Source organism: Phyllopteryx taeniolatus, chromosome 11 (assembly GCF_024500385.1).
Source record: "Phyllopteryx taeniolatus isolate TA_2022b chromosome 11, UOR_Ptae_1.2, whole genome shotgun sequence".
Taxonomy (NCBI): Eukaryota; Metazoa; Chordata; class Actinopteri; order Syngnathiformes; family Syngnathidae; genus Phyllopteryx; species Phyllopteryx taeniolatus.
Window position 1 is genome coordinate 15,927,555 of NC_084512.1, and position 14,596 is coordinate 15,942,150.

The following is a 14,596-nucleotide window of genomic DNA, read 5'->3' on the forward strand; positions in this document are numbered from 1 at the left end:
GTAAATATTTGTTAAAAACACTTCTGGCAACTTGACAAGGGCATCATCAGTAAAATGTAAGTTTATGCTTAGAGAATTGTTTATTTGAGTGAAGTTATGACTTTTTCTTGTAATGGTAAGAATTTATTACAAAATGATGGCTTTTATCTTGTATTTATGACTATTCTCATACAATTATGGATTATCTTGTCATTATCTTTTTTTCTATTTTATGATTTTATGTCATATTAGGACTTCATTGTAATAAAATTATGACTTTTTTCTTTTCGCATGACTTTCTTTACATATTACAACTTGTCTTATATTTGTAACTATTCTCATCCAATTATGACTTTGTACATTGACTTTTTTTCCCTGATAAATTATGGTTTTATGTAATTATTAATTATCCTCACTTAACCTACACCACATGTTTTTCTAATGTGGGAGAAAACCCACATAGGCGCGGGGAGACCATGCAAACTCCACACAGGGAAGGCTGGATTTGAACCCGGATCCCCAGAACTGTGAGGCAAATGTTGCTCACATTGGTTAGCCGTAGTTCTTCCGGGTACATCACACGACTACCCCGGTTGACCACTATTCCTCATATGCGTTATGGCCAGGGAAGACGAAACGTGAACAGCGGGAGGATTTGGGCACTTTTGAGAGAAACACAAAGCTTAAAATAACAATAATAAATCACAACATCGACAATTAAATTGATGGTCAACGATTTTGATCATCGAAGGAATCGTGAGTCGTCGAATAATCTTGGCAGCCCCACAGCTAATTGTTTGATGCAAAATTGAACTTATTTCTTGGCCTCATTGACTCCTTCCACGAGGTTATCAACAAAAGAACCGGAAATACTACATTTGGGCTCACTATGTTACTGTATTTTAATGTTGATCATTATGGTGGTACCTGAAGAGCCAAGTATTTTTTTTAGGCAGTACCTGGTGTAAAAGGTGTGAGAATCTTTTGCACTAAGGCAGCTTTGGAGACTCGTCAGGAAAAAAAAACGTCAGTTTAGTGTTTGCGTGCGTATCCACGGCGCGTGAGTTTACTTATACTGGAAACAAGGATATCGGCTACCAAAATAAAACATCTCCCTTAAAAAAATATTTTTTTTTTAAAGGCAAATAATTGCCAGCCTTGGACATAAATCTATTTAAATATGTCCGTTGCTGTTATGTATTTCTTTTGACAATTTGTATTTCACACTTCCTCTCTTAAATGACTTCCACTTTCAATTAACTCCTTTAGTGGCTCAAATTGTGTTTTATTTTGACATCTGCACCGGAATTGCTCTTTTCTCTCTCGCTTGGGAAGGTGGACCGCAGACTGATGCGCAATTTAACGGGGCGCAGCTGCAACTTGGTCCTCCACAAGTCTTCTTGACTTACTCTGAGCAGGATAAGACACGATGGACGTCAAGTTGCTCGCAGTCGTGGCTGCGCTCACACTGCTGACATATGCGCCACCTTCGCAAGGTTAGAACAAAATTTCGCTCTGTTTGTGATTCATTTATTGTTCAAATGTGTGTGTGTGCATGTGTGGTGTGATTGTTCCAAGCACTTTTGAAGGTAGTACGGTACGACGCTGTGTTAGAATACAGTTTAAATCAACATTCAGTAATATTATTACTTCTCTGAAATCGTTCTAATTGTGCGTAAAATGTGATTGCATTTGTGGAAAATTTGAATTCAAAAGCAGTTAAAAAATTATTGTAGTAATGTTACACAGCCTTGCATTACTTGATTTAAAACACGTTTGGCTTCCTTTAGTAAAAAAAATAAATAAATAAATAAAGTGCAGGTTTTTTTTTATGGGTCGTGCGTAAATCACCAGGAGGTTGCGCACGTATGTGTGTGGTTCTTGGCTGTGGAAAGTTCCCTGGCGCTATGCAGATCAACGTGTTTATTTGTTTTTCCACTTTGTTTATGCTTGAATTAGTCCCAAATGAGCATCATAGAAACGACCTCAGCTAGTTTGCATGGCGACATCAGAAAGCTGCACGTTCTTTCTCATGCAAATGTGGGATCAGGTGTAAAAAAATAATTAGAATGGGGCTTAATCTGCCCACAAGTACTCTCGCCACATGTTTTTTGTTTGGGTTTTTTTCGTCTTTTTTGGGCCTCATTATTGACAGAGTTTCTTGAATGTAAGTTCATTTATTAAACACTTTGGTTTGGGTTTCCTGAACAGAGCCCCGTTTACTTTTCGTCATGAATCAACCGTGACCACAGTTTGCACAAGAGATTGGAACTGTATAAGCATGCACGTCCATCATGGATCAACCGCAGTACCAGGAGAACAAAAAAAATACAGCCTTTCTCTTCATAAAGTTTTGGTATTCCCATTGTGTGCCTCGATGTGAACGCAACTTTATGCCATTTAATTGCATGCAAAGACTGCATTTGTATAGCTCATCGTAAATATACAGTATGTGTTGAATTGTAATGCTATGCATCATATTGGATGCATGTTGTTTCAAAAGTCATCTGGGGTAGTTTCCAGCCCCTGAGAGGATATGCAATGTAGAACATTGATTTAGTGACGTCTAACATTTGTGGAGCTATATGAAATTGTTGTTTTCCTTCTGGGATCAATTGTATTCACAGTTGTTTGTCTGCTGCAGAACAACGGTCAGTTTTATTTGGTGCAGGTCATCTTTTCAATGAATGTTGATAAAAATGTTTAAAATATCATGTCAATGGATCAAAAGGTTGGTAAAAGTGTAAATGGTTTCTGCTTTAGTTTTCTCACTCATCGAGAATAATTCTGACTTTTATTTGTAAATTTCAGAATTTGTTCTAATAATGTGACTTTACTATATTTTTGTCATAATAGCATCATTTTGCCTGTTGGAAAAAGTTTTTGCGACATCAGCATGGTCCAAAATGATGATATTGATGTTGCACATTTGACTTACTGTCAATGGATTTAAAGCACTTGGGCTGCTCCGTTCTTAAATTGAGCATTTGCATGATCCAAAGTCCTGTAATACTGTATATATTGCATTATATTTTGGCCATATTTTTTTCTGAAATTGGAAAATTAAGGTGTCGTTATTATATTTGATCCTTTTTTTCCTCATTAAATAATTGAAGAGGTTTATTGATGCATTGTTAAAAAATAACATAAATTCAACATTTTGTATTGTTTTATCAACCAATTGGTTAAACAATTTCATTATGTTAAATATATATATCAGTCACACCGTTTTAAAAAGAGTGAATTATTTTGTTGTTAAAATAAACTATAATTTACTAAGTGGTACATTTGTCTTGTTTTGGTGCAGGCAAGGTGGCTTCAGTTTCCACCCATTGACTGTGTGCACGAGAGAGTGAACAGTTGTCTGTCTCTACATGTGCCCTGTGAGTGACTGGCGACCAGTCCAGGGTGTAGTCCGCCTTTTGCCTGAAATCAGCTAGAATAGGCTAAAGCTCCTCGCGACCCTGAGTAGGATAAGCGCTACAGCTAATGGAGAGATGGATGCAAAAGTAACTATTTTACATACACACTATTTTTCTCATGCCTCATCTACGTATGGGCTGGCCCATCTGCCTAAAACGCAAGAGTTTTTCCACCCTTGATTTAGAGGTTGATGAAAATGTTATTAACCAACTTGTCTGCTATAGGTAGAACAACACACTATAGCAGTTCTACAGATAGTATATTGGTCCAGAGGGACAATTTATTTTCTTTAACTGTAATTCAATTACTCTGTGTTGGAATGCGTGAGAAAATCCAACAACTGTCCGATGGGATACATTGTGGTTATCTACCACCGGCAAGTTGAAGTCGGTCTTATATTTTTCGTCAACATTGTAACCAATTCATGGGAAAGCCATGCTACAGTATTGTGGTCACAGTGTGGTCCACTGTTTAAATACATTTGTTTCACTGTGACGTCTTTGTGAATATATTTCATCAGATATTCATACTTATTCCTTTCTTTGCCCCACAGCCAAGCCCATCAGTCTGGTGGAGAGATGCTACTGTCGTTCAACAGTCAACAGCCTCCCTCGAGGATACATACGAGAGCTCCGCTTCATCCATACGCCCAACTGCCCCTTCCAAGTCATGTGAGTGCATTTACTTTTTTTGTTTTTTTTTAAATTTCCTACGGGCATCCGTATTAGAGTTTTTATACCCCGCTCTTAAAAAGTTTTAATAGGGTTCCTCCTTGTCGGACATTTCTCACCATCAATCTCAGGGAGGTGACAGACAGGAGAAAAGAGTTGGGCATGCATGTGTGCGGACACGCCCCTCTGTGACTGGCGCTCCCACACATTGGCAGACCGAGCCCACCGAAGCGTGGGGAAGGAAGTGTCAGTCAGTTGGAACGTGGGCGCACCACTTCTGGTTTGCTAATGTGTTCCCAATAAAGGGTACCTTTGTAAATATACAGCACGTTTAATAGGGTGTTATTACAATATTAATCATGCGCAGATAAACATGGGTTAACAGTACAATTATATGTGATGGACAGGAGGAACCAGTTAACAAGAAAAATATACCAAACAGACACAAAAGAAGAAAAACCATGAACTTTAGACAAGCAGAAGGATGACTGAGATTAAGTCCTCCCCAGCCATGTTGCGGTTCATCTTTCATGCCAATGCATCGCGCAACCAGACCACAAAAAAAAAAAAAAAAAAATCAGCACTCCGACAGAATAAAGGGATTACAACAGAGAGAACGGTAAAACATAAACACAATGAAAGCACGCATTCAAGAGCTTCTGTCGGCCACATCTCACACTCAGACACTCACATGCAGACTCGGCGACATCACACAGCACCCAATCAGGCCCACCTCTTAAGGGCACATATCTAACAAACAGACACTATAATGTGTGCAGTATTTTCTATATATACTATGTTGGCCATTAGTTTTTATGTTGCAGTGACGTTCAAAAGTGTATTGCGGCCCGGGGCACACAACGGTGGTGATGCTCCTCGCTGAAATCTACTCATCAATGAAGGGGTGGATGGGTGCAGACGGGAAAATTTTACCGTTGTCGACAGGATTGTTAGACAAACGGTATTCTCGGCTAAAAAAAAATCAAATAAATATATACATGTATATACCGGTATATCATCGCTGTAATGCTTTATTAGTGATAGAGCAAAAGGTTTAGCATGATAAAAAAAGACTGACTTTAGTATAGTGCCCTACCCGTTGCATTTGCTCATTTGCTGTTCTGCATTTCGAAAAAGAATATTTACAGCGACAGACAAAATAATGCATGTGTTTGATGAAGGCTGTCCTAAACTAACACAGTGGTGCTAAATTCCCTTTGTTTGATATCAGTGTGTCACTCTTTCATCTCACACTGAGGTCTGTTTTCTTTTCTCGTAAATAGTGCCAAGCTGAAGACAAACAAGGAGGTGTGTGTGAACCCCGAAATCCGATGGCTGCAGCAGTACCTGAAGAACGCCATCAAAAAGTAAGTTCGTCTAAATACGTGCTGTCAGCTCATGTCAAACTTCTACGTCTGGCTCTTTCTCCCAATTCGCTTCCCTTCACTATTGAGATTCTAAGTAAGCAGGATTGGGATGCAGAAGAAGAAATGCGCATACTAATCTGCTGAATGGACCGTTGTGAGAGTAAAGGCCACATTGCATCACGTGACCGACGAATTGGCCCACGCGGCCACTCTGCGTCGCTTGACGCGCGCACAGCAAAAATTGTGCTGCGCGTCGAACGCCGCAGAGATCATCTCTCTTGATTGGTCCATTTTAGTCACATGCTGTGATGACGTACTCAGCGTGCCCCTTGGTTCTACATACCATCTCGATCGAGTTTGCAGCATAATTAAACGTATCATCTGGTCATCTAGGTCCATTTGTTCTACCGGAAACGGCCAAAAAAATTGCAGAGGAAACGCCACCCTGTGGTGTCCTAGCCAATACCAGCCGTAGAGACACCCCCGACTTGGAGGTGAACTGCAGTACATTTTCAAAACTGCACGCGTGGGTTGCACTCGAATATAAAGGCAAACTGTGCGCGGGACAGCCGCAGTGACGTCAGCGCGGTCGCCATCCGCGCGAGTATAAAGAAGCCTTAACACCTCTTAATGGTTCTGTTTAGTGATGAACATGGGGTCAAAATATGCTAGTATATGACTAGTGTCACACACAAACTGAATTTAAAAAAATAATAATATCATTGTTATCATCATCATAATAATACATTTTATTTACAGGGTGAAAAGGAGATACACAGCATTTAAAATTAGTTTTTTGATTTGATCACTTTTTCATTTGGTGAAAGTGAAAGTTCTGCGGGGTGTGTGACCATTTTTAAGCCTGATTTCATATACTTGGTGATTTTTTCATTAATACAAATTTGGCAGGCTTTTTAACAACACTTTTCGTGATGATTTGATTGGCTGAGTCGTGTCATGTGGGAGGAGTTTAATGCACAGAATGTTCTATGTATTTCCTGTGTGCACACATTTCCACTGCAGTAACCATGGTGCTTATTCAAACCGGGCCACAATTAGGGGGGGGGGGGGAATGGTGTTGACCTTGCGTACATCGTAAAGGTTGCTATGATATCAACGCAAAAAATTACTAATATGAGTCTATTACAAAGATGAATATACAATCCTGACCCCCATCCATCCATGTAATGATATTGTACATCACTCCTATTAGTGGCGGGGAGAGTCAAAGGCTACCTTGCTGTGTTGACAGTTGATGACTTTCGGGGTCCTCATGCACACTGAGCCCCCACTGACAGATGGACAAGACAAGCGCAGTCATATTGTCTGTCTCAAAAGCCGCTTGAACGGTTCAGGCTTGTGTGTGTCGCCGACGAGGTGTGACCGCTCGTCCGCATAACAACACAGCTCATGTAAACGGTGCTCGTTTGCAGTGGATTTAATGTTTCCAACTACGGTGCCGGGGGAGGTATACCCGCTCCGTTGCAGTAGTAATACGTGCACAATGGATTGCAATGCTGCGCTTAAACCAGACAATGATTTCCTTTATACATCACTTTCAATAAGAATAACGTTTGAAAATGTATGATGTCATTAACCTCGTTACTGTTTATATGCTGTTTTTGTATCACTGTAAAACAAATTCAGAAGTACAAGTGCAAGATAATGAAATGTACATTGATGACAAGCGAGGACTTTGCCTTGAAAAGTAAGCGTTATGACTGAAAGTAATATGACAAAATACAAGATGTAGCAAACTTAATATTCACTAATGGTTGCCACTGCGGACAAATAATATGGAAATTGCGACTGTTTTTTTTTTTTTGGAGAAAGGCCACTTTTCTCTCGAGCAATAGCCCATGTATTATATCTTTATGCCATATCGAGTGTCTTTTAAAGTTTAAAAAAAAAAAAAAAAAAAAAAAAAAAAAAAAATCATGTAGTGCCCCGAATATACATTTTTTGAAAAATCTCTATAAAACCAAGTCACGGTTAATATACTGTATATCTAGTGTAGACAAACTTTGTCTAAGCTCTATTTTAGTATAAATGTGTGTGTCTTAATTTACCTATATGATTACATTTATTGATAATTTGTCAAAAACTGCTTCATCTATTAAAACACATTACATGAATGTTATAAAATAATGATGCTCCTAATGTAATGTATAAATACATTCATTGCTTTATGACAATGATTTTAATCTCATCTCTCTTTTGTCTTCCAGGATGAAAAAGTCCAAGCAGGTTAACTAAAGTGTCTACTAAGATCCTTCTAAGCCATCATTGAGGATATGGACCATCATCACATATATATACTGTTTATATAAATACAGTATATACTGTATATGTTGCATAGTCATCAAAATGCTATGTTGTAGAGCACTTACTGTATCATGGCTCCCTTGCTGCAGTCTCTTGCATAGAATCAACGCATTATCATCACCACCACCATTGTCGCTTAGATCATAGATTCTATTTGTGCAAAGTGCAATTATATCTGTGTTTGGTCTCCTAACAATAATGTATGTGCTTGTTTTGTACTTTATCAGAAAAGGGTTTTTGGGCCCCAAAACATAACGAAAGGCGGTTCACCACAATGTAGTCCATATTTCAAGTTAATTGGCGCCTAGGAATTTCTGTTGGTACCCCACAGACTGAGTATAACATACAGGGTTCTAGTAAAAGTCCCAATTATGATGTTTTTGTAATGGAATTAAGGACTCAAGCATTTCCTGAGGAATACTGCGGTTTTGATAATGTGACCCCCAACATGTATGCTTTAGTTTTCTCACTCATCGAGAATAAGAGGTTTTACAGGTTTAATGGAGTAAAAAAAGTCTGCTATCACAAAGTTGTGTCTACTCCAAACATGAAAAAATGAAGACCCTCAGTGATCTCATTTGTCACCCAAAAATGATAAACTTGATTTGGCTGGATGATCATGTAAACATGGCAGCGATCGCAACAATTTGTACAGCAATTAGGTGTGACATAAATCACACCAGTAGTTATAAAAACAGTTGGGAGATAAAGTCATACATTCAACTGTCATGCAGATAAAAATGCACTTTATATCTGAGCTACTTTTTTTTTTTTTTTCTTTCTTCAACACTAAAACTCTCTTTTTCCATGTTCATATCCTGTTATCTGTGTTCATTTTCATCAATGAATGTTTTGCTCACATGTAACTTTTTCAAATCTGGGAGATGCCAGCTCGTCGATTATATCTCCACGTCGTATGTAAGATTAATGTGATATAAATGTTTTATTTTTGTACTCTTTAATGCATTTAAATGAATGGACTGTACTTTAACAACTGAGCCGTCCGGTCAACATTTTATTGTGAAAAATGTATTCAGTTATTCAGTAAAATTAAATCAAATAAACAGCATGGCTCAGTTTGCAATTTTTCATCGTAAGCTTTAAACACGACACATCCATACACACTGTACAGATGACCTGTGGGCTATCATACAATTATACTTGACAGCTGTAAATTCACTGCAAGAGTGTACTGTACTCAAAGAACACTGAGGGCAATGTAAAGCCTTTCATGTAGAAAATGTGTTTAGATTGCCTGCTTGTTCACAAAGAATTAACTGAACAAGCAGCCGTTAGGAACACATTGGAGCTAAAAGGGATGAACTTTTCACTTTCCTTTGGTGCCATTATGTGTGGCGGAGCGCGGGAGTAGCATGAGTGGCCTACTGAGTGAAACATGGGGGGGCGGTTAAAAGACTCAGAAGTGGCTGTCTGTGAGCCATTTGGAAATTTCCCGATGAACTTTGATATGCATAAGAAGACACGGCAGACGTCTTTTGGTGAGATATACACTGAATTCAATCACTACATGAGCAAATGATGTCAAATTGTGCTGAATGCAGATAATGCAGCGGGGTAGCAAGCAGTATAGGGTATCCTACATTAATGCGAAGATGAACTTTTCACACGCGAGACAGGTTGTCATCACTAACTTTATTCCAGAGTGCACCATTCCTTAAGGTTTCATATTTCGATTAAATTCTTATTTTGTAATTCTGCCTCTTACTTCATAACCTCCATAATCTGTACACGTATGCACTACTGGATTTATGCCTTATCGCATACCGTGGTCGAACACAATCCATATTGATCGACCTCTCATTTCCCCATTGAAAGTAATAAAAGATCCGTTCCAGGGTCAAACTGTGGGGCCTATCCCAGCTGACTTTGGGCGAGAGGTGGGCTACACCCTAGACTGGTCGCAAGCCAGTCACAGAGTACATAAAGACGAACACCCATTCACACTCACCTTCACACCTGGACAATTTAGAGTCTGTCCTCATAATTTTTTTTATAACTTAGTAAACTTGCTTTTTTTAAATTGTAATATTTTTACCTAAAAGTCTAGCATAATGTTGGTTGATGTAATGGCCGGGGTCCATTACAATCCAAAGTGAAGTTGTTGCTAAGTGAGGCAGCTAATGGGGATCTCAATAAAGAATAAAAGGGATCATGTATGCTGATGTCTGGTGTGATGTCATAAATGACAGCGGTTCACACTAGCGCCTATCAGGTATGTTTTTCCCAAAATATTTGGTCAAATTCTAAATTGTAGAACCTTGGTGCTCAGGTTTAAATGTTCCACGGTATGATATTTTCAACTGAATGATTCAGCTGAGATACCATTGCTAAATATATCAATTTTAGCCTCATATTTCAAATGTCCCTCAATGTTTATTTCTCTTTGCACCAAAATTCTTGCCTATGCTTATCGTTCTTGCCCCAGACAGACAAACAAATCCCCTCTAATGCAAAACATTTGCAAGAGATCTTAACTCACCGGAATCACCGCCAACACTCACAGGTTACATTATAAAGGTTGTGTTAGGGTATGGGTAAAACAGATTAAAAGCTTCAACGACATAATTTATTGGCACATTTCTCAAATAATGAAAAAAGAGATGTCAGTGAACATCTGATAGCACTTCCATTACAAAAGGTATTGCCTAAGTGACTAGGCATTTACTAAATAAACAACCAAAAAACAAACAAGATATATCCGAATGTTCTAATAAAGTAGCAACACGCAGCATACCGTGCACTGCCATGACTCTTCTTCTCCTTCCGCATCTACTTAGAGCATTTGAGGTCAACATATCTCTTTATAGAGCCCCATATGATAGATTAAAATTCATCCTGATTTTGACAAATAAGCCTATCTTGAACAGCCTTAAAGATAAACTGATTTTTCAAGTCATATTGTGCCCAGCGAGATGCAAGAACGACGACTGCCAATACCTCGACTGGTTTACAAACCTGATCAAATATAGCACATTTGTGGCTGAAAACTAACTTTTTTTTTTTAACAGGGGCACTCTGTGACGCTCGTGTTGCTAGAGAAATGTCCAGTTATTAGGCTTGCATTATAGTCCTTGACCTTTTGTATGAGTTCTTACTGAATTATCGGCAGAACAGATCGACAGCTCTCCCTCCCTACACCGAGAAGAAAAGATTGAACCCTACCCCCCACCCCCCGCTCCCCGCTCGACAATTATAGTTTAAAGAACAAGGTCAGCTACTGCATGGCAGACGCTTGGCTGCCACGTGGAATTGATATAGGCCTTTTCCACTTCCTAAATTCTCTGGCACCCAAAGAATGTGAACTGTAAAAAAGAACAAATACAATAAATGTTAAAATAATGCCACATCAAGTATTAACATCGATTGAATAGCAACTCAACTGCTTGAAGGCCATTCTATGAATCTACCCACAAGCCATTTCTAATACTTTGTATATGAATTGCTAACAAAGTTGTTAGTATATTTATTTGTACAGAATTGATTGAATCTCTAGCAATTGACTGGTGACCAGTCAAAAAGTCAGCTGGGATAGCCTCCAGGTCGCCTGTGACCCTAATGAGGACAAGTGCTATAGAAAAAGGATGGATAGATGCAATCGCATTCCTGCTCACAGGATAATGCCGTCCTTCCCTAGTCCAGCACGATCAAGACACATTTTCTTTTCACTTTTTTTTACCGATTTTACATACTAAGACTTGTAAAGTGCATGTGTGTGTGTCTTTGAATATGTACCACCAGTGTCTGTTCTGTCTCAACCAGAACTGGCCACCCTCTATGTCCCCTTTCTGCAACTGTGGTTATTTACTCCCATTCCCCATCCCAACTCCCCTTATCGAAGACCATGCTGCAGCCTTGGGCCATGCTATGTACTAACACAACCTCCCCAAGAGGAACATTAGTCAAAACCGCGCTATTCTCATATCAGATGACCCGTAGCGCCTTTTACCCAGTGCTGCATACTCTTTGCTCTTAAAAAAAAAAAAAAAACTCATTTCAAGTAATGACTTTCAAATGACCTGTTGATTGCGGCGGGTGTGCCTGCTTTTTAATTACTTTAACACTGACTCTAACCCGCAGGCTCATTAATCATAATTATGACAATATTAGTCAGCCAAACGTGTTTGTTGCTGCGACGGATGTTGAAAGTGACCAACACGTGGTGAGTAATAACAGCAGCATGTGTGTGTCTGTTTGGAAACGAATGGGAGGCTAATAGAGGGGCCTGGATGGGCGTTTGAAATCGCCCTCCTGCAGTCTCGCTACCTTTCATGTGCTAATATTGTCAAGGTTATGAGTCCCAACATCATCCATCTTCACACAGAATTTGAATGAGGGGAAAAAACACATATGCAGCATGAACATGGGGCTGTCCTTACGCACAATACCGCCACCATGGTGCAAATTCTTTCCATGTGATTGGGTTTGCAAATCGAGAAGAAGCAGCAAACTATGCACTTTAGGTACGGATGACACACAAAGGAGTCACACACCCTTGCAGCTGCGGGGTGCCTTCATCTGCGGGGCCCACAGGACTGCAGAAATCACACACTGTGTTCCCCCCAATTGCCATTCCTTCCCAGATTATCAACCACATCCCAATTGGCTGACATATGTGGGGTATCGCCATCGATTGTAAACTGAATGTCTTCTCATGTGCAATGCAGAGTGTCATGTAACACCCATGACCAATGTGTCTGTCCTCAAGTAGAAAGAAACAGCGAGGCCATTATGTAAGGATGGCACTGATAAACTGTACTGGCTTCATCCTCGAGGGACACAATGTGCATGAGAGGGACCCCTCTGTTTGGCTGTGGTGTGACTCATTGCCTGAGCATGTTGTTAGACTGTCTGATGGGTTACGTCATCCAACTCCAATAAATTCAACATTTTCGAGGAACAAAGTGATTAATTTGATTAGATTTTAAAAAATTATTATTATGATTTGTTTTTGCCCAAAATACTTTAGCAAAGAATTCTCCATTTGAGACACGGATGCACAATAGTGATGGACCATGGTACCAACACCTACAGTAAAAAATGAAACTGGAAGAAAATTGCTTTTAGTCTTGTTCTCTGAGCTCTCTTCACAATCTTGATTTTGGAGAGTGTCTGCTGGAAAGTTTGTCCATTCATCACAGATGACACCTCGTCACTTATGTTGGACCTAAACAAGACCTTAGCTATCTCTGTTGTAGTTCATCCCAAATGTATCTTCATGGATCCAAGTAACCACCAAGAAAGCAACCAATTAATCCCACACTAGAGGGTCCAACCAGCCAAATCATGTACCAACAAACCTACAAAGCATCCATCCATCCATCCATCCAACCAACCACCAAGTGACTCATTAACCAACCAACCTTTACCAACAAACCACTAAGCAACAACCCAACTGATCCTACATTACAGAAAATACACAGCAGTGAGGTCTTAAGCTGTATTTAAATGTCCTGAGTACTGACTGATAGTTCTCCACTTCCAGCTCTGCACTGAGCTGAGATTTTATGAAACTAGATCTGTTTTTTTCTCTGGGAAGGTTTGAGTGGTTTGCCATGCATCAAGCTGGAAGTCATTGTAGTGTTTATGAGGAATTGTCTTGATTTAATACCAGATTGTTAAATGAAAATTAGATCTAGATTAGAATAAATGATGGTGACTAGTTTAGTGTGGCTAATCTACCACATGAATCATATTTTTCAAAGGCTAACGAGCATATGAACCAGGTTCGTCAGTGATGCCAATGTGAGTCACTGTTTACTTGGACAAATCATCACGGTGAGCCGACATCTTGTCTAGCATCAGAACCCGGTCAGACCTGTTTTTAACACCAGCCTTCTTGTCATTATTACATGTTTCCATCTACACGCAGTTTATGCAAAGCAATTGGGCATAACTGTGGCATGAAATTGTTGTTAGCGAAAAAAGGGTTGATCATAAGAGGCATGACATTGATTATGTCTAAAGGAGGAGCTGGAAGGGAGTTTGGATCCCTTTGAAAACAAAATGGTCGTGGTGCATTAATACGCGTTGGTATTAATGTCTGATGTCATGTGAGATAAGAATATGATGTATCGCTATTTTGTCCAACTAACAGTCACCACCTAAGGTAGGCTGTTTACCAGAGTACTCTGAATAACTGCCTGATCCACTTTTTTTCAAATTCAGGTAATAGCAACAAACAACTATAAAAAGAAAATGCATTTTCAGCTATTTAGTAGATGCAACAATGTCAAACTGGCGAACTGATCAGATTATTTCACCTGATCATGTCAATCATAACTTCCCTATCAATAAATAGATTTTTTTTTAAAACACATACATATGCCAGATACATCCACAATATTGTTTGAATAGCAAACTAGGGGTTGACAACATTGTGGCCCAAGACACACTCACAGGGAATAACTCCAAAAACAACACTATACGGATTACTGTATCATGAAACTAATGGGCGTTACACAGCCAGGCTGCACGGCTCAAAAAAGTTATGTGCAGCTACAGTTGAGAGTCTCATTAATTCAAGCATTGCAACATTACTGCATGTGTCAGCTAACACATTAGGTTGGAGATGAACCTTGTGTGGTTCAGAGGATGCAGAAAAGCATTTTCCTTTCTTTGGCCTCTCTGTGCAGAGCCCCTAGTCAGGAGGCTTGGTTTCAAGGAAACGTAATTGGCTGAAAGAATTATACTCCCTTATAAAAGGTGCAATTTTTCCAATATTCATAATGTATTACATCTGTCCCCATTTCCATGACTGCATTGAATGCAAATATCCAAACAGAAATGGCCCAAAACATGGTACATGCCTAT

At 39.3% G+C, this 14,596-nt stretch overlaps 1 protein-coding gene across 1 annotated transcript; it reads left to right on the forward strand.

Moving 5' to 3' along the window:
• The first annotated feature begins 1,337 nt into the window (after window positions 1-1,337).
• cxcl12a (chemokine (C-X-C motif) ligand 12a (stromal cell-derived factor 1)) lies at window positions 1,338-8,834 on the forward strand. Its single transcript, XM_061790646.1, has 4 exons — window positions 1,338-1,475; window positions 3,956-4,073; window positions 5,357-5,440; window positions 7,669-8,834. The coding sequence occupies exons 1-4, from the start codon at window positions 1,409-1,411 to the stop codon at window positions 7,694-7,696; spliced, it is 297 nt and encodes a 98-aa protein (XP_061646630.1). The 5' UTR covers window positions 1,338-1,408; the 3' UTR covers window positions 7,697-8,834.
• The last annotated feature ends 5,762 nt before the right edge of the window (window positions 8,835-14,596 follow it).

Bases quoted from the DNA above. Each gene is read 5' to 3' on its own strand.
- cxcl12a (XM_061790646.1), top strand. From the start codon at position 1,409: ATGGACGTCAAGTTGCTCGCAGTCGTGGCTGCGCTCACACTGCTGACA. The intron at 1,476-3,955 runs GTTAGAACAAAA...TTTGCCCCACAG, and splicing joins ATATGCGCCACCTTCGCAAG to CCAAGCCCATCAGTCTGGTG. The intron at 5,441-7,668 runs GTAAGTTCGTCT...TTTGTCTTCCAG, and splicing joins CTGAAGAACGCCATCAAAAA to GATGAAAAAGTCCAAGCAGG.